The sequence below is a fragment of the Aquila chrysaetos genome, chromosome 13 (genome assembly GCF_900496995.4).
Source record: "Aquila chrysaetos chrysaetos chromosome 13, bAquChr1.4, whole genome shotgun sequence".
Taxonomy (NCBI): Eukaryota; Metazoa; Chordata; class Aves; order Accipitriformes; family Accipitridae; genus Aquila; species Aquila chrysaetos.
The window spans coordinates 7,214,049-7,232,360 of NC_044016.1; the positions used below are offsets into that span (position 1 = coordinate 7,214,049).

At 36.7% G+C, this 18,312-nt stretch overlaps 1 protein-coding gene across 5 annotated transcripts in view; it reads right to left on the reverse strand.

Moving 5' to 3' along the window:
* Positions 1 to 964: 964 nt before the first annotated feature.
* Positions 965 to 18,312, reverse strand: part of DISP1 (dispatched RND transporter family member 1) — a 93,415-nt gene continuing 76,067 nt past the window's right edge. For all 5 annotated transcript variants that reach the window (XM_030035406.2, XM_030035407.1, XM_030035404.2 and 2 more), the window contains exons 3-8: positions 17,854 to 17,883; positions 13,687 to 13,810; positions 12,264 to 12,391; positions 11,730 to 11,827; positions 9,540 to 9,637; positions 965 to 4,620 (exon numbers count right to left, since the gene is read on the reverse strand). In XM_030035406.2, coding sequence (XP_029891266.1) covers positions 976 to 4,620; positions 9,540 to 9,637; positions 11,730 to 11,827; positions 12,264 to 12,391; positions 13,687 to 13,810; positions 17,854 to 17,883 — 4,123 coding nt within the window. In that variant the 3' untranslated portion in view covers positions 965 to 975. The remainder of the gene's footprint in view (positions 4,621 to 9,539; positions 9,638 to 11,729; positions 11,828 to 12,263; positions 12,392 to 13,686; positions 13,811 to 17,853; positions 17,884 to 18,312) is intronic.

Below are 18,312 nucleotides of genomic sequence, written 5' to 3' on the forward strand. Positions count from 1 at the left end.
TGGAATGTCTCCAGGTAAGAAAACTCAGAGCACAATATTTCAATTTATGTATTTGAGCCTTTTGACTTGACTTAATCTGATGCTATTGACAGCAAGTCTAGAACATGTGCATTAACTAAACCTTTCTCCACAGCAGATTTACTTCTAATTTCCATACTTGGTGGGAAAACGTTCGGCATCGCAAGGCACTTCATGCCCAATTTTATAACTCCTGGTTTTATATACATACGTCATACACGAGTTATACTTTTCTTGTCATCACTGAGATGTAAATAATGTTCACTGACTATTGTTTCCACCTGTATTCTCTAGTATTTAATGGTAAAGGCTATACAGTAACTGCCAGGAAGGGCAGTTTAAAATGTTTTACTGCACTATATACACAGATACGCAACAATGGTGGTACAAGTGCTCTTAACCTCCAAGAGCTTTTCTTTAGATTTTGTTAGGATAAATAGTTAAAAATATTCCCCAAAACAGGCTACCCTGCAGAGCTAGTCTTTCGAACAATCCTGAATGAACACAGTTATAGTCCTGCCGCTGTTTCAAGGTGCGCACAAGCCTGCCACAGCAGCAGTAGAATAAAGGTAAATTATGTACTCGGAAAATCTAGCAATTTCAGTCTGCCCCAAACATTATCAATCTCACAAGCCCTGGCTTCAGAAAAGGGAGTTTCTTTGTAACGCTTTATTTCTTGAGATGGTTTATAAGGAGAATTCAAATGCTAATGCCCTGGGACAAAAACTAAATTAAGCATAATCCAGCTTATGAGTTACAGCAAAAAAACATTCTGGACAACATCAGGTTTTACTACATGTCATGGCTTTATGAAATGTATAAGTGTTACTGTTCTATAAAATACATTTTTCATTCCAAAATGCAAATTATAATTCATATTTATTCAGGGACTTTCCTTTTCAATGTTTTAAACTTACTTCTAAAAGAAAGACACAGGATTGCCAAATTAAAGATTTATTATAGTGTTTTTATTAACAAACTTTCATTGGAAAGTTCTGGGCGCATTAACATAGGAGGCACATTGGCTTCGATGTTTGGCATTTGACAGTCAACAGAATTGCACTTCACTGTGATAGCCTTGCTACAACAGTGTGAATTTTCACGGCAACCCTCGTAGCGAGCCTCTCTCACTGATCTATTCAGCAGATGTTTTTTATCATTTTGGTCAGCCTTCAAAACCCGGTCATTCTGCAAAGAACGCTGATCTATCTTGCCCTCAGCTTTCTTTTTCTGCTTTGACAGAGAGGCTTTCTTGCTTTCAAGCCCATTCACTTCTGTACCACCCTTTTCATCACACTTGTCTGTCTGCTGACAGAATCCCATTTGGTTATTTGATACACTGTTCTCACATTCAGAGCAATGCACTATTAGAGGTCCTGCGTTTCGGCAGAGAAACTGTGAGGAGCTCATCACCTTTGGAACAGTTCTTATGTTTTCCTCTGGGTTTTGATGAGCATGTGACTCTGTCCTATTTAATCTTTGATGTGCCTGGAACTGTTGCACGGACTGGAGGAAAAAATTTTTAGGGAGAGAGGTCTGCGTCATTGTTCTTTTGAGCCTTCCTTGAAGGCAACTGCAGTGGAGGACGTGCTGGACTGGATGCACGTAACCTTCGGCAGCTTGCTGTAAAGCATTTAGAGGAGCTACAGAGCTTTGGATCTGTACGGTTCCCGGTGAAGGAGAACACTGGTAACAGAAGGTGTCACTTAACTGTTGACATGAGTGTGGACTCCACTTCACAGCCACTTGTTTATATGCATCAGGACAGCTACACTGCCTGTTTTGAGAGAAAATTGGGCATATGGTGTGTTGGTCAATAGATGTCTGTAGCGTAGCTGAACTAGCAACATTTTTTATGCTTTTACTCACTTCACTATTATAGGCTGAATGCATAGGCATACATGTGTTCTGAGGCCTGCTGCTGAAGAGCTCTGAGCAGATATGAGTTTCTTCATAAGTCACTTTTTCTGCAGGGTTACAGATACTGGTTTGTGATGCCAGAGGCTCGAGCTCATAGTGCTCATGCTCCATTTCTGGTTTTTGACTTCTGGAGTCCAGCTGGTATTTGCTAACAGGATGTGATTTATTTTGACCTCTGCCTCCTTGGGCTCCTGAGAAGGTCTGAGAGAAGGCATTACACCGCAATTTTTTTGGTAGTGGGATCTGGCCACAAGTGCCCTGGGGTCCCAGGCATCGGCACATGCACTGGAAGAAGAACGTTGCAAAAGCCCAACTAATGCACATTATAAGCATCATAAAAGTGCCAAGCTGCGTGTATGCCAACACTGTAGAGGGCATCATCATTGCTCCAGCTACAAATGTAGTCAGTGCAGCCATTGCGATAGCAGAACCCATACGGCTTAAAGAAAAAATGACCTTTCCCTCTCGGTCAGGGTCAGGGGCTAAGCGATAAGCCACTCCATAATGAACAGCAAAATCTACAGATAAGCCAACAGCCACTGAAATAGTGACAGATTCTAACACATTTAGCTCCCATCCAAGAAGAACCAAAGAACCTACAGTGACAAAAATAGTTCCAGCTATTGAAACTATTGCATAAAGGCTTATAATTATATTCCAAGTTGTAAGAAGCATTACACTAAATGCAACAGCAACTGAAAGACCCATGGCAATCAGAGTACCATCAGAAAGACTGTCCTGAAGATCATAAAATTCGAGGTTACTCACAAACCAACCATTGCTAAGACCTTCAGGAGCAGAACTAAGCTCACTTGAAATCCATGAGTCCACCTCTTTGTAGAATTGATGCATTTTCTCATAAGCCAATGTGAAGAGGTAGGTGCTTTGGAACTCCAACACCACTGCCCTGATGGTGTCATTTAGGTCAAAGCGAGGCCCTGGGGTTTTACTATCTAAATGGTACCCTGTGCTTCTTTCTAGCTCCATTATAGCTCTCTTGATACATAATTCAAAAACTTCTTGTTTGTATGGAAAGCTCCAGTGGCTGCAGCAGGGGTAAAGAGATGGCTCATCGCAGTCTTGATTTTCCATCCACTGCTTAAACGTTTCAATGAAGCAGCTTGTGAAGTCTTGTTCTTCAGTCTGATAATAAAATGTTTGATTTCTTAACTTCTGACAGAAACGTAAAATCCAAACCTGTGAAGCTGGGCTAGCAATATTAAAACTGCTATCTAGCTGCAGCCTTCCTTTACTTTTAGGGTTTAAAGGGTCACCGTTATCCTCAGGTGTGACACCCCAGATTACTGTAATTGGCATGTGGAGCTCTTCTCCATGGTGGACACGTTCAAACATAAAAAGCTTTTTGTATTCTGCATCATATCGTTCAAATGGGTGCGAAGACCTAAATACCTGAAATTCAGAGAGCTCCAATGATGGCAATTTCATCTTTGGATTTACACACACAATATATGCTCCACCAATTGTTAAGGCAAGGAACCAGAAAAGCCAAATATATCGAAATTTGATAACAATGCATGGCAAAACTTTTTCAAAAAATATCCTGGATGCTTCTGACACTGCAAAAATAATCTTGTGGAACATTTGGCACAATACTGTCCAGCAGTTTTTGTTGTTGTATACCCTCTGCTGAGGTTTCTTAAAGCAACTGAAAATATTGAGAAGATATCGTTCATGTAATACAACTACAGCAGGCAGCCATGTAACCATCAAAACATAATTCACCAAAATGGCAGTGCCGGCATAAACACCAAAACACCTGATTGCTGTGATATTGCTGACATAATTAGCATAGAAGGCAGCAGCGGTAGTAAAACTTGTGACAAACATGGAAAGAGCAGCATGCTGCAACGTGATGCTCACTGTCTCAGAGGTTCCGGCATGAGGTTTATCGAATTTTGTGTAGTTCCAAACGTCACATAAGACAAAAGCATCATCTGCTCCAATCCCAACAAGAATAATCAATGCTGTGAGATTCATGAATGGAAAGAACTCAAAATTAAATACTACCCGATAGAGAAAATAAGAAATAATCAAGGAACTAATTATTGCAAACATAGTCATCAGTGTGATAAACATGGACTTCGTGTATACACACATAACTAATAAAACAATTACAATGGCTATGGCAGGATACACAGTATCCATCAACAGGTAATCTTGAAACAATCTATGTTTTATTCCAAACTCAATCCCTGTGATGGTTGTTACACCATCAGAAGCGTTCCAGTTCTCAAAGTTATCTAGGTAAATACTCATCATGCTTTCCCCTTTCTCAGTTGGAGAGAAGAGCATGCTGTATTTTAAAGCTGGTAAGACATAGTCAGCTGTCTTTGGGCTTAGAAAATCCTTGTCCACTAGATAGTGAAGGATCTGGTAAACAGCATTGTACTTGGTACATTTGCGAGGCACATTTGTACACTTGAGTTGGTCCTTCCTTTTGGCATTCATATCCCAGCAGTCTGGCCCCAGGGTTCCGTTGTAGTAGTATTTGGCACATGTGCGAAGCAGCTTTAGGGTGTGAGAGACATCCCGTTCTACAATTTTTTGACACGATGACCTGTTGTTTAGAATAGCAATATAGTTGCCCAGTGTCCAGCTGGGACAGCACGAAGCAGCAGTGGCTCTCTGGCAGAGATCACCAAACTGGGAATGGGATCTGATCTGTATAAAGACAGGCAGGGCAAAAAATCCAGTTTAAAGTAATAGTCTGAATTATTAGAAACATTCACCCACAAAATAAATACCAAAGTGATGAAAATTCAGCTTACAGTCCTTTTGTGTTAACATTTTAAATTCTTATTTCCACACACATTGTTTTTGATCAGTATCCTCTTACATGCAGCAGGCTAAACCAGCAATAACTCAGTATACTGACTTTTCACAGTGGCATAAAACTGGCAGAAGCATTAAGAATACTGTAATTCTATTCTTTGAAGATGCACTGAGGTGATTTTTTTTTTTTTTTCCCCCAGACTGAGGACTGTTAACTCTCTTCTATTATCTCATGCTATGCTCCTGAAAAGAAACAATCAGCCATACATGAATGAGGTTTCATTCTGCTTGGAACCACATACTGAAGTTCCTAGGAAAGGCAGGGACTTACCATCCAGAAAGAAAGGATGTGACAGCTTTACGACGACTTCCATCATCTGACCTCTCTTCTACAACCCTCACTTTATGAGTCTTTTTTAGCTCTTGTACAGCTAACAGACATTTCCCCCAACAACGTCAGCCTGCCACCCAGGCACTGTGTGTCCTTAAGTCATGCAGGATTTCCAAGGCACGAGCACAAGATAATTCCACTGTGGCATGAAGCACCCCAAAGTAAGCCCTGCTGCGCAGAGACAACGGTCACGCCTCTGAATGCTGCACCCACCGTGGGACAAAGTCTCAAGAGTTGACTCAGGAGTGGAGTGGAGAAGGATGCAGCAGCAGCAAAGCCAGAGAAGTCACCAGGACAAGGAGGCACCAGTGGCAAGTGCAGACAGGGCACAGAGCTGGGTCATGGGGGAGGACTGCTGTTGTCAGCTCAAGTGACTGCCCAAAGCCTAGGAACTCCTACCAGAGCTTTACAAAAATGACAGCAATTTTAACATTTTGGTTAAGGACTCTCCTTAGCTATATGAGTGTTAATCCCTTATGTGGATACTCTTCTTTCACTTCAACAGTATCCCAGATTTAGCTGAAGCCAGTCAGAGCATGACTTAGCTAAATCACCATAAGGTGCTGCTAGACAAAAGTGAAAGTATCTATAAAATAGAACTGAAGCTCTTAAGTAACAAGGTTAGATCAGGGAAATTTTCTCAAGTTGGGAAAATTCAATCTTGACAGGGCACAGGGAATATAAGTCTTAAAAGCCAGAACTTCTGGCTTGTTATACATGACAAATTAGAATTAATCCTTCAAATAGATATATGTAAAATTTCATTCTTAATCAAGTTACATAGAATGAACACACATTAATACAGTCACATTAATAAAGCTGTGTGCTTAAGTATACCACTTAGCTTTTTTTTTTTTTTTTTTTGCCTTTTTTCTTTTTATTTTTTTAGCAAAATTGCACAGGTTTATTATTAGCAATCCTTTATAATGCAGACAAAAAACCCTGCACTTGGAGATTCTCATGGCAGTTAAAGCTTTAATATGGACTTACTTTTGTCAACCAGTTTCTGAACAATAACAAACTGGCATTCCAAAAAACCAGGATAATTCACATTTGATTGTTTCCAGATAAAAACACTCACACATGCAAACTCAGGAAAAACTGAACAACCTACTAAATAAAAGGAAGCACTGGAATAGCATATCTGTATTTTTCATGGCACATCTCCAGGTTAATCCTATGAGGATATAATAGGTAAATTGGAAGGAAAGGATTGTATTGTCTTCTCTATGTATTCAAGTTCAAGATGGGACAATGAGGTTTATATGCTGTTCTTCAACACTTGCTGCAGGCCATAAACATTCACTGGTAAAGTAACTGTTGCCAAAGATAAAGTAAAATGAGCTGGCAGCTGGAAATTAGAAATTAAAATACAAAATTAAGCTCTGGATAGCTCATTAAAATACTACGTAAAATGTTAATATATTGTAGCATTGGGCTTTGTTGATGATCCAAAGGAATTGAAAAGGCCAACTGGCTGTTGCCAGACTTGGTCTGCCACTGGCAACATTTTCATTTATTTTGGAACAAGTAAGGAAACTAAGCGGTGCAACCTGCACACATGGTGTGTTTGTGGGCAGATTTGCCCCTGCCCAAATGGATCTACACAGTGACAGAGAATCACAAATACACAGTTTTGGGGAAGCACTCTGAGGAGATCATTTACAGTGTTTGAAGTGTATAAAATAACTGTTTACAGTTTATAGGGAAAATATTCTGCAATTAACAGGTGAAAAAAAGGGCTCTTCTTATCCAAGTAGTAAAAAATTAGAACACCTCCTACAGCTACTTTGTATGTAAAGTTTCCATGAAGATTATAGGACTACCATATGCTGAGCAGCTGCACGATGGAGTCCCCAAGTGTCAGTAAAACATATAGTTAAAGTAGTTACAAGCAGACGGGAATACCATTAACACATAAGGGATATATTGTTAGTTCATACTAAAGCAAATACTAGTTGGTGCTGAAATCCTGCTTATCATCAGAAAAATACATAAATTCCAAGGTATGCATTTCCAGAAAGTAGTGTCTGATTTTCCTGTCTTTGAATACAGAAAGCTTTGCCACATATTTCAACAGAACTGCGGCCCTGAACAAGCATGAATTCAACAACAAAACCAACTACAGCCAGAAGACAGTCTGTAAGACCAGAAGGTCACTGAAATCATCAATTTCTTCTGATAGCTGCAGTGCAAGTCAGCATCCTCTCTAGGGACTGGCTGCTAGCCGAACTTAGCATTCGGAAGTGGGGCATATCACAGCACTTCATGAGTTCTAAAAAGTGTAGGAAGTTCTTAGAAATTGTTAGAAAGTGTTAAAATTGTTTGAACATGTTATTTGTAAGTAACAAGGATTTTTAAAAAAAATTTAATGAAAAAAAGTTTAGCCCTTTCTGAGCCCTGAGTATCTAATTTTTATTATAAATTTACATACACCAACCAGCAATAATTGCAAAACCTAACCATATCAACTTGTTCTGTCTACTAACTAGCTAAAAATCAATGCTGCTATCATGATGCACTGTCTTTCTGCTCAGTTGAGATGTTCGATTACTATATTCTTAAGTAAATACCTAAATGACAAAAAAGATCCATAGAAACATTATCTGCAACAATATTCTCCATAAACGTCTATGCAACTGTGGGCGTAGCTGAAGTAGCCAACATTTAATTTTCTGAAGTGTTCTTATTTCAAAGAAAGAGCTATTTTTATGGATACAAGATGTACAGTGCTTGTTTTCTGAAGTAGTTTGATCCTTCCCTCAGAACATAAAGCAGTACTTGAAATAATACATTATTAGCAAAGTGTGCATATAGGGAGGCTAAAAAGAAAAAATCCTCAGGAGTAATGTAACCATTACAAAGATTATTCTTCAGAGGTAATTAACTGTCTGTTATACAGATTTTCTTTCTTTTTTTTTTTTTTTTTTTTTTTTTTTATTCAGACGGTATAGCTTTGCAATGATTTATACTATCTGGGATTTACCTGCATCAGCTATGTGACTAAACTTCTACAGCTAAATGCACAGATTAGCATCTCCTCCTTAACTCTCAGTCTTTACCCTTGTAAAAGGTTATTCCCCGCTGTATCTCCTGATTGAACTGGCGATATGATCACTCCCTAGCTCAGTTCATTCAAAACTGAGCTGGGCTAGTTTAAATACTATACTTTGCTCACCTGGCTCATTCTGATTGAAAGAGATAAAGGGTAATCACATGAGCCATCCTGTCGGTGCAATAATCTCTGATGGGGAAATAAGGAACATTTCATGAACATGTGAAAACAAAAACCACTTACACCAACAGAGGCCAACCAGGACAAAATGCCTGTCAGCAGACTGCCAAGGGAGATTCATTATACAGTGTTTCGCTACAGCTCAACATTTTAAGCAAGCAAATGCCAGCTGTTAGAGAAAACAGTTCGGGAATTCGCTAAATTAATACAGTTGTCTAAAGGCAACGATAAACAAATCTAATAATGAAAATATTCCTCATGAAATAAATGTGGTATAATACGAAGTTAATCGTTTATGATTATTTTTGTTTTGGAGGAGAAAAAATTGTAAATAAACGGATCATTATTAATAGAAGAAAAACATATTGCTTTATTTCCATACAAAGTCACCAGTACGCAAAAATTTATGGTTACTCAGCAGTTCAAAGGAGTTCACTGCAGCAAGTGACAAGCTTATATTTTACAAATGTACCATCTGAATGCTTATTTTATTTTAGCCTTTGTCAGTTAACTTCCACCAGTTGAAACCAGACATCGAATTGAATCAGAGTGCTAAATTGTCTTCTAACACATGTAAAAGAAGCTATGGTAGCCTCTGAAGGTGGCTATTACAATAGGTATTTTGACTATGCAAGGTACTGAGTACAAGGAAAGCCAGGAAAAATTACAATGGTGCCAGATAGACAAAGCTAAAATGTCTTCTTTCATTTTCTCAGTTTTAAAGAGAAAATTAATATTACTCTGAAAGTATCACTATGCACGCCTAATTAATTAGGCTACATTTCTAGCTACTGTATTTATGTTCCTTTGATGTCCCTCTGCCAACCTATTCCCTTCTGACCTAAAAAAATTAAAACAAACAAACAAAATAATAATAATAATAAAAAAAAAAAAAATCTGAGTGACCGACTGGGTGTCAGAGAAAACTGCATATGCTATGAGAATGCAGCTAGTTCACCTGAAGGTGAAAAGGTAAGAAAAATGTATTATTTGCTGGGAAACAAGAACAAAAATCCGTGGAATAATATTCTAAGAGGAAACACACAACAAAAGTTAAGATAATCCTTTCTGCAAAAAACTTGTGAAGCACGCCTCTTCCACCCCATTCTAGATGGTATTAGTAGAAAAACCAACATGCTTCATATCTGCAAGTTAAACAAATTAAATGCCATCTTTACTTACCCTCAAGTTGTCTACATTGCACATTGACTTAATTGCATTCAAATTCCATAAATTCTCTCCTTCTGTTGATGTAAACACCACTCGTGAATAGCGATCACCTGGAATTACAGGAGGGGGGTTTTATAGATTGTTTGGGTTTGTCTGGTATCAAAGACTGAGGCAAAATCCCACCATTCAAAGGACACAGATGAAATCTTTGTCAAGTCATGGGAATCCACCTCCTTTTCAAGATAAGCTATTTATCTGTAAGACTCAGTCCACATGAAAGTTTCAGTTTCCTTAAAGTGCTTATAGTAAATATGGCATCTTCAATACTATGTACCACTTAGAAGCTCTACACACTTCTATTCAAGCGAACTATCTTCTGGAATATGACAAACAAATAAAAATCAAAAGATCTAATCAGCAAACTATGAAATTCTTGGCACAGCATAATGGCAGTACGCAGATAATAGTAATCAAAGGCTGATTTAGTAAGTCATTTGGGAATATAAATAATAATTATAAAGCTGTTTCTACAACAATGTTTTTGCTTTAGAAGCAAATGTCTGCAGTGGAAATTGTTCTGATGTCCTTGAGGCCATTTTTAAGAATTCTACAGTTTAGACACATAGAGCTTAAATTACAAATTAAATCACATTTATTAGAAGACAGCTTTTAGGAAAAGAAACAATTACTTAGTGACAGTGAAATCCTTATGCATAGCTAACAAAGGAAACATATATACAAACACAAATATACAGTACTGTGTAACACAGTATGGTACTTCGGGTTAAGAAACATTATCATATTAATTACAATATTCCAAAACCAAAAAGGCTGAATTTTTCCCACTGCTGTGAACGTGCAGAATTTTTGCCTTTCGCAAGACTGTAACAAAAAGACTCAGGGGTAGTGCTTTATGATCTCTGACCATGCTTTAGGATCAAGGAAACTGAAATCTGCAGATCCTGGAGCAGACAAAGAAAGATACCAGGAATGACTAAAATGGGTCAAGAGGAAATCAACTGTTTTCTTTACATAATGGGCTGGCAAACTTTCCCATAGAAGTGCAATTCCTTCATGACTGCCACAACTGACACTACGCAGAAACAGTAGTGGAAAGAATGGGAGTGAGACTATGCAGAAACAGCAGGCAGGATAAGAGGAGTTAATTCTGCTTCAAGTTGCAGTTTATGCTCTGTAGAGTTTCAAGCACATTTCCTCTTCCTTACACAAGATATGCTTAGTCTAATTTGGTTCTGCTCACAGGAGCAGAAATGACGACCTTGCTCTCATCTTCTCACTTAAATGTAAGACCATACCATAATCGAAACTAAAAATCATAAATCTGTTTTTCACCCATCTTTACTGGTCATTGCTCTCTCAGATCAAGTAATATAAACAAATAATTTCACAATTATGTTTTTGTGCTCTGTTATCAATCCTCACATATTGAAGTAGCTGCAAAAGAGCCCAGGTCATTATATGAATAAAGGCAAGATCTACATCTGCTAATGCACGCTCTCTGCCAGAACAGGACTTATCAAAGTTTTGCAGTATGCCTTGTAAAAAGTCAGTAAAGACTTCTTTGTCTTTTTTGTCCTCTAGTTTAACTTAGACAGCTTCATAAGCCTTCAGTAATTTAAGGTGAGGGTTTTTTTTATTTTTGTTTCTTTGAGGGGGGTGTTTTGTTTGGGTTTTTTTGTGTGTGTGTAGTTTTTTATGTGGGGTTTTTTTTTTTTTTTCCTAAACAAACTCCTAAATTCTGTACAAGATATGACCTGTCTTTTAGGATATATACAGGAAAAGTATTTTGATTTAGATTGATTTTTTAGAGTTAAGTTAATGGCACAGATAAAACACAACTTCTTCCCTAGTGTGAATTAAGTGCTACCTCTATAGTCATACACAAAACACTGCTTTTACAATGATCAGCATTACCAATAACTAATAAAAATTCTTAAAGGAAACGGAACCACTTAAAGGAAGCACTTTAAGTAAAAACAGTTGCTTCCTAGGAAGAACCAATAGAACACAACATTTCAGCCCAATTTCTTCGAAGACTTCTGCACGCAGATAGAAGGTGCTTATCGTGAATATACCAAGCAAAAAATATTTTCCTAATAAGGCATACAATATACAGGAGACCTCAGAAATCATTCAACTGGCAGAAGTTTTTAGCCTTCCTTACATCATTTCTCTACTCACTTGGAATATCACAGAAAAAGGTATCCTTGTGGAAGTTCCAGTCTGCTTGCCTCTTCTCTCTTTCATAGTGATCATCTGACCATCTGTCATCTTGATGACTAAAACAGAATGAATAGTTTTACCTTACCTTAACAAAGAGATTGTTAGTAGAAGGAATATCCAAACAAGTCACACATTTTAATAGCTCTTACATATGAGAAAACATATTTTCACCAATGTGACTTTGGTATACAAAAATTGAAACATTCACTGAATATTTTGTTTAAATTACGGACTTCAAAGGAAATGACATTGAGCCCAGTACTGAAAATATCCATAATTAAAAGAGAAAACTAAAATTATACACTTTTTAAAAGAGTTTGCGATGGGAAATATCTAGTTCCATGTGAAAGGCCTTGAGAATTGTAGATGATCAGATTCAGTATTTATTGAAATCAGTGGCAATATATAAATTAACTTCAGAGGGCACTGGAGCAATCACTATGTACATACAAAAAAGCCCAAATAAAACACGTTTTTAATACAAATTCTTACCTTTTAGCTTGCTCATCTGCATATTTGAAAGGATAGTTTGCCAGTGTTGCTTTGTACCCTGTGTTTTTCACCATATTGTTCCATGTGACCAATCTCTGTCCTATGGCTGTCCCTCTTGGTTCAAAACCCTAAATGAAGATCATCATAAAATTCCATTAATACTTTTCATTCTTCAGCTCAAATGGGAAAGTGGAAACATGATCGAAGTGATGGATAGTTTTCATTATGAAGCATATTTAGTCCAGGCATCTACTTTTAAAGGTAAAATGCTTTATGACAGGTCAGACAAAATAATGGCCAACTGTATAGAGTGACAAGGGATTAAGAATTCTTGCACGTACTACCTCTCTCCCTGAGAAGTGATGATAATTTAGTCTATCAAACAAGTTTTCAGAACAAGGGCATTCTACAAAGTCCTCTTCTGTGTCTCAATTATCACTCTTTACTGATGAAATATGCTTACAAACACTCAAGTATATCTTCTCTCTTTCTCCAAGAATAAGGTGAATCTTTAAATAATTCTGAAAGTTACTTTGAAACAATTTTAATAACTTGGCTGTTTTCAAGAAATAGCCATTACATATGGATATGTACAGATATAGGCTACAATGATATAAATAACAATAACTTATAGGAACAGTATATTTTTATTTGAGGATAATAATTAAATACAGTATTTTCAATAAAAGTCCTGAAAGCTACTCATGGGTAAGACAGCTCATGAAAAGTAAGAAATTAGCACAGTATTTAACAGAATCTGATAAAAATTACTTTCAGTCTTTCAATATGGATATAATTTCATCCCCAGAAGGCACTTAGAATCCCCTTTCCCTTAATAGATCCTGGTCCTCACTCTTTGAAATCTGATTTAGAACGTATGGTCTGTGTTGTGTTGTACTGTGCTGTACATCCAAAACTGGGATGAATTTACATTGTTCAATCTACAGCAGTTCTGCTGAAGGACATATGACCTTTCAATAGCAAAATGCAGAAGGAATTTAAACTAGTGGATAATGCTCTCTGATGGCAACTGCATCTTTGTATCACCATTAGCTGCTCCAATGTCAAGACTTAATACTTTTTTTTTTTTTTTTTTTTTTTTTAATTAGAGGAATTAAAGAGCCTTGTAACAACTCATTTCTTTTGTGGATTCATTAGACAGAACTTGCTTCTGCAAGCTTAGTACCAATTGAATCTCCCTGGAAATTGATTGCCAAACGGCTTCATAGTACCAGGAACCTTTTCAGGCATATTAAGAGTCCGTTTTTTCCTGTGGGCAGATGTCAGGTTAAGGGGTATGTATCAATTGCTCTACTTGCCTCTTACTGTGTACTTTCAAGTACTGTGTACTTACTGGTATCACTGAAAAAACGGCAAACCAAAAATACTTATTTGACAATGCAATTGATTAATATTTACCTACCAGCAATGGATCAGAGAAATCTGGAAGATCTGGAACTAATATTCCAACCAGCGCACACACCACTATTAACACAGTACACATGCCCAGGACCACCACAGGCCAGTCTGCTATCAGCGCAGCATAGCTACATGGAGAGAGGCAGAGAAAAGGATGTTACAGAAATGAAAGTTACACACAAAAGTACTCCATACTTCTATAAAGAACCATGTTTAAACACTGACCTGTTTTCTTTGTTATACTTACAGGAAATTAAGCTAGCTATCATAAATGGGTGGAAACCGTTTGGGAACAGTTTAAAAAAAAGTGTAGATTTAAGAAGGAAAAAAAAAAACCAAACCCAAACACTTTCTATCAAATCCCCATACTGAAACTTTCTATTCTTACATAGAAAAGCTTTTCACATCAGACTTATTTTTTCCCACAGGATTCTAACAGAAATGCAGACTTTATCTCAGATTTTCTTTGTGCTGCTACAGAGGTGATTAACTACAGGCTACTGAAATAGATATTTCTGTTGTTTAGTACATGTTCAGTATTTAAAACTGCCATAGCAATAATTTACATAAAATGCTTTTACATTAAAAAATTCCAAAAAAAAAAGCATATGTGAAGTAAAAGCTGTTGTTTAAGACTATTTCTTAACTTTATAGTTAACTTTTGGCATGGATATTATCCATGGTTGGGGACCACTAAAAATAGATGCTTTATTAAAAATTAATGATAGAAAACATTGCAGTTTCTTCTTTGCAAGCTTAAGCTTTTTTAAGAAAAATATCAAAGAGAGGAAAAATCAATTTTAAAGTAGGACCCAAAAGAAAACACTTCCTCTATATTTAAAACAGTCACTTAAAAAAATACTCAAGCCTTATATACCAATGATCCATAAAATCTGTTGTAAATTCAAAGGTGCATGGGAGTTGCGACATGATACATAAACTAATCAGCATTAATTGTTTAGTCTTCTAGTATAACACATACCCTCGGATTTTAACTCCTAGTTCATTCTAAATTAAGAGTGTAAGAATTTTTATATGTAAATCTAATTTTCATCATTTTCACAAAATATTTTTATCTTTGTTAAATTGACTGAAAAGTATCAGAAAATAAAATGAAACCCAGAAATTTTTATTTATTAATAATTTTTCTTACAGTGAAGACTTGAATTCATAGAATTTGTTTCAAGGGCAACATTGTCTAATCTTGGGAGCAAAGAGAGTACAGAAAGTCCCATAAACTTTAAAAGGCATTAGAAAAATAATTATAGGCTATGAATTATTCCATACCGATAGTCTCGGTACACACTAAATATCGATTAAGAAGATCTATACTCTTATTTCCTCCTCAACTTACATGCAACATAACATTAAGGTTTATAGCAGAGCACTCCTTTACTTATTTCTACTGTCTTAAAAGATTATGGTTCTTTTTCAGTTTCAGAGCAACTCATTATCTAATCACAGTTCAATTATCGGCTCTACAGAAATTTTCTGTCCCATTGCTAAGAAGGGAGGTAATGCCCAGCTCCTCACTCCAGCAACAGTTTCCCAGTTTTCTAACTGTAAACTCAATGGCAGTGAGCAAGCTTATTGCTGACGTTCCATAGCATGTGGAAAGAGGTATGGTCTAAGTACAGCTTTAAGGAGCAAGGAAGTCCAAAGCCCTAGGTGTATCTCAATTTCCCATTAGGTAAACGTGGAATAATTCTTACATTCTCACACAAGAGGTTAATTAGCAAAAGCTTGAAAAGCAATCTGAAGTTTAAGTTTTTATTAAAGTGAATCACAAAGGGGCAGCTTGCCAGATGAGCAATTGTACAAAGTAGAAGTGAAGGGAAGTAAACGACCTAATAGAATTTTCCTATTTATAGGACTAAATGTTTTCATAAACACCAAGCTAGATTGACTAACTATTATAGACATTTGCTCTGAAGCCATAAAAATTATACCCAAAAGATTTATTTTCCTATTCATCACTACTGCCGGATTTACTGCTTTGACATGTTGTCTCTACGCTTCCATTCTCAGCTGAGCAGCTCTTAAATTGGTTAAATGCTTCAGTCACTAGCTGTAAAAAACCCTATGTCCTACGTGAAGTGTTTAATGTGTTAATAAGCCACATACAGAAAAAACAGTAAGTGCTTGTTTACACCTGCAAATTTGTCCTGTTTCTTGTATCACATACTGAAATTCAGATAAGCAAAGCTGACCTGGGCTAAAACATCAAAAAGGACTAACCACACTATATTTTGATTCTACTTGTCTGAGCATCATTTGATGCTGCTGAGGGCTCTGGCTCCAACCAAGTTGCCTACAGCCAGCCTCAATCCCAACCCACTGTAAGTGGCTAAACAGATGACAGTTACTTTATTTTTCACCCATTAAAAAGTTTAGTTACTTTTTATTTTCTCTGTGAAAAGTAAGCCACTGCCCTGACTTAGATTCTGCATAAATGACCACTTGCCTGAAAAAGTCTGAGTCCAAGAGAAAAATGCTTAAATCAATTCCTCACTCAAGGAATCACATTCAGAAAGGAGAGCCTTAGTGCTAAGCACATCCTTTATTACTTTTCTAAATCAGGATAACACCTCCTGCTTTTTGGTGCCTAATTAAAACAACAGTTGTGCAATGAGCTGGACATATAGCTACACTGACACATTATCATCTTTTTTTTTTTCTCCAAACTATTCAAGCACTGAATAATGAATTCTCAATAACTATGACACTGACTGAAATCTCTTTTTTCTGCCATTTCACACCCTGATTTCAATCTAATAGTTAGAATGGTAACACTACTTTAAGCTGCCTTATAGTTTTTATTAATTTCTTTTCTCCTGATGTTTTTCACACACCTGAAAAAGGTTTGGGGTTGGGGTTTTTTTTCATGTTTTAAATAATTAAAAATGCTTAGGAGATACAGTAAAGTAATTCAATCATTATTTATCTCACCCGTTTAGCACCACTAAAAGACTGGTTTCAAGCAATTTGCCCCAAGGTAATCTAAGGCCTCAGATGCTTTCTTCAAAAGAAGGTAAAAAAGATAGTGTTTACTTTTCCTTCCCGTTTTAAGCTACAGCATAACACGTGGATAGTGTTAAACTTTTCAATTCAGCCCTTATATGCAGACATACTCAGGTTAAACCACTACCTAGTCTCATATAAAGAGATAGAAACATACGATATATAGTTTCTGTATCATAAAGAGGTCACTATGAGCAACAGACATTTGTGTGACTGAATTCATAATTAACAAACAGATTTATGCAACTCAAAACAGATACTTAGCAAACAGGCCTGTTCTTTACTGAAAGCAAAACCTAAAGGTGGATTATATTTTTAATGTATTTTCACTTGAGATGTTTTTTTGTTGCTATTACTGATGCACTAACAGTTTTAGATAAGTTGCTCTGTTGTTTTCTATGACCCTGCCATTCTTCAGAGCATATACAGTCCAAACCTAGCGTTCCCGATTGCATGGGGTTTCTGGTTTTACGAAGAAGAAAAGATCATTACAGTGAAATTTTCTGAACTTTTCTGTCAGGTTATTTCATCAGTATTGATGATACTACCAAGCCGCTTCTCAGAATAACCCTTAATCAAAAAGGTACCGAGTCACAGAGTTTTTATGCTTGTGCAGATAGCGTACATAAAAAAAAAAAAGAGAATGGCACAGATTGTAACAAAAAATGCCATCAAATACCTGAAAACAAGGAACATGGAAATCTGCATAGATTTTAAAATTCTGGCCCAGTATTTATGGAGAGACTACTTGTCTCTCCATAAATAGAGCACGTGAGTTTGGCCACTTTCTGCGGTCTATCCCCTTCTTGCTCCCCCAGGATTCACAGATGTGTGATTAGGGATGTTAAAGAGCTTGTCCCTGACTCCTCCTTTGAGTGTTTATTTAGGGACCCATTGCAGAACAAGTCTTCTGAACGTTGTTTGAACTTGCTGATGCTATCTGCCTCCACAATCTCCTATAGCAGTTCCAGAAATTCACCACCCACTGCATAAAGAAATACGTTTTTCTTTTAAAATCTGCTTGAATTTGCCTACTATTTTCCTTGAACATTCCTTACTCTTGCACTGTGTGGGGAATAACAGCTTTGCTATCACCTCATCTACTGCCTTTATGATTCTGCAAACCTCACGTGACAGTATTAGACCTTACCTTTTTGGTAACTTGAATGGTCTGGCTGGCCTGGAAGGAAGGAAAAAGAGAGTAATTGAAAATATATGAAATATACAAGCACATGCCAATTTGTTTAATTCTTCCCATACATGGAAAAGCAAATAAATCATAAAAATCATATATTTTAGAATATGAATTATTTTAAAAGGCATACAATCATATTCAATTGAGTCTTTGCAAACAAGTAATTCAGAGAATAATTACAGCTACAAAGACAGCTGGGTTTTCAAAAGGAATTTTATGCAGCTGATTTTTGGGATTACTATTCCAGAGGCTTTTCCAGTTTTCAACAAGACACCAAATAAACTAACATGATAAAAATTCAGTACCACTGAAAATTATGATAAAGTTTGCATATGATGGGAACAGACAACCAAAACACCATGTTCTGACATTGCAATTCACAAGCCTTCTTAATTGTCCTTCGTAATTCCGTTA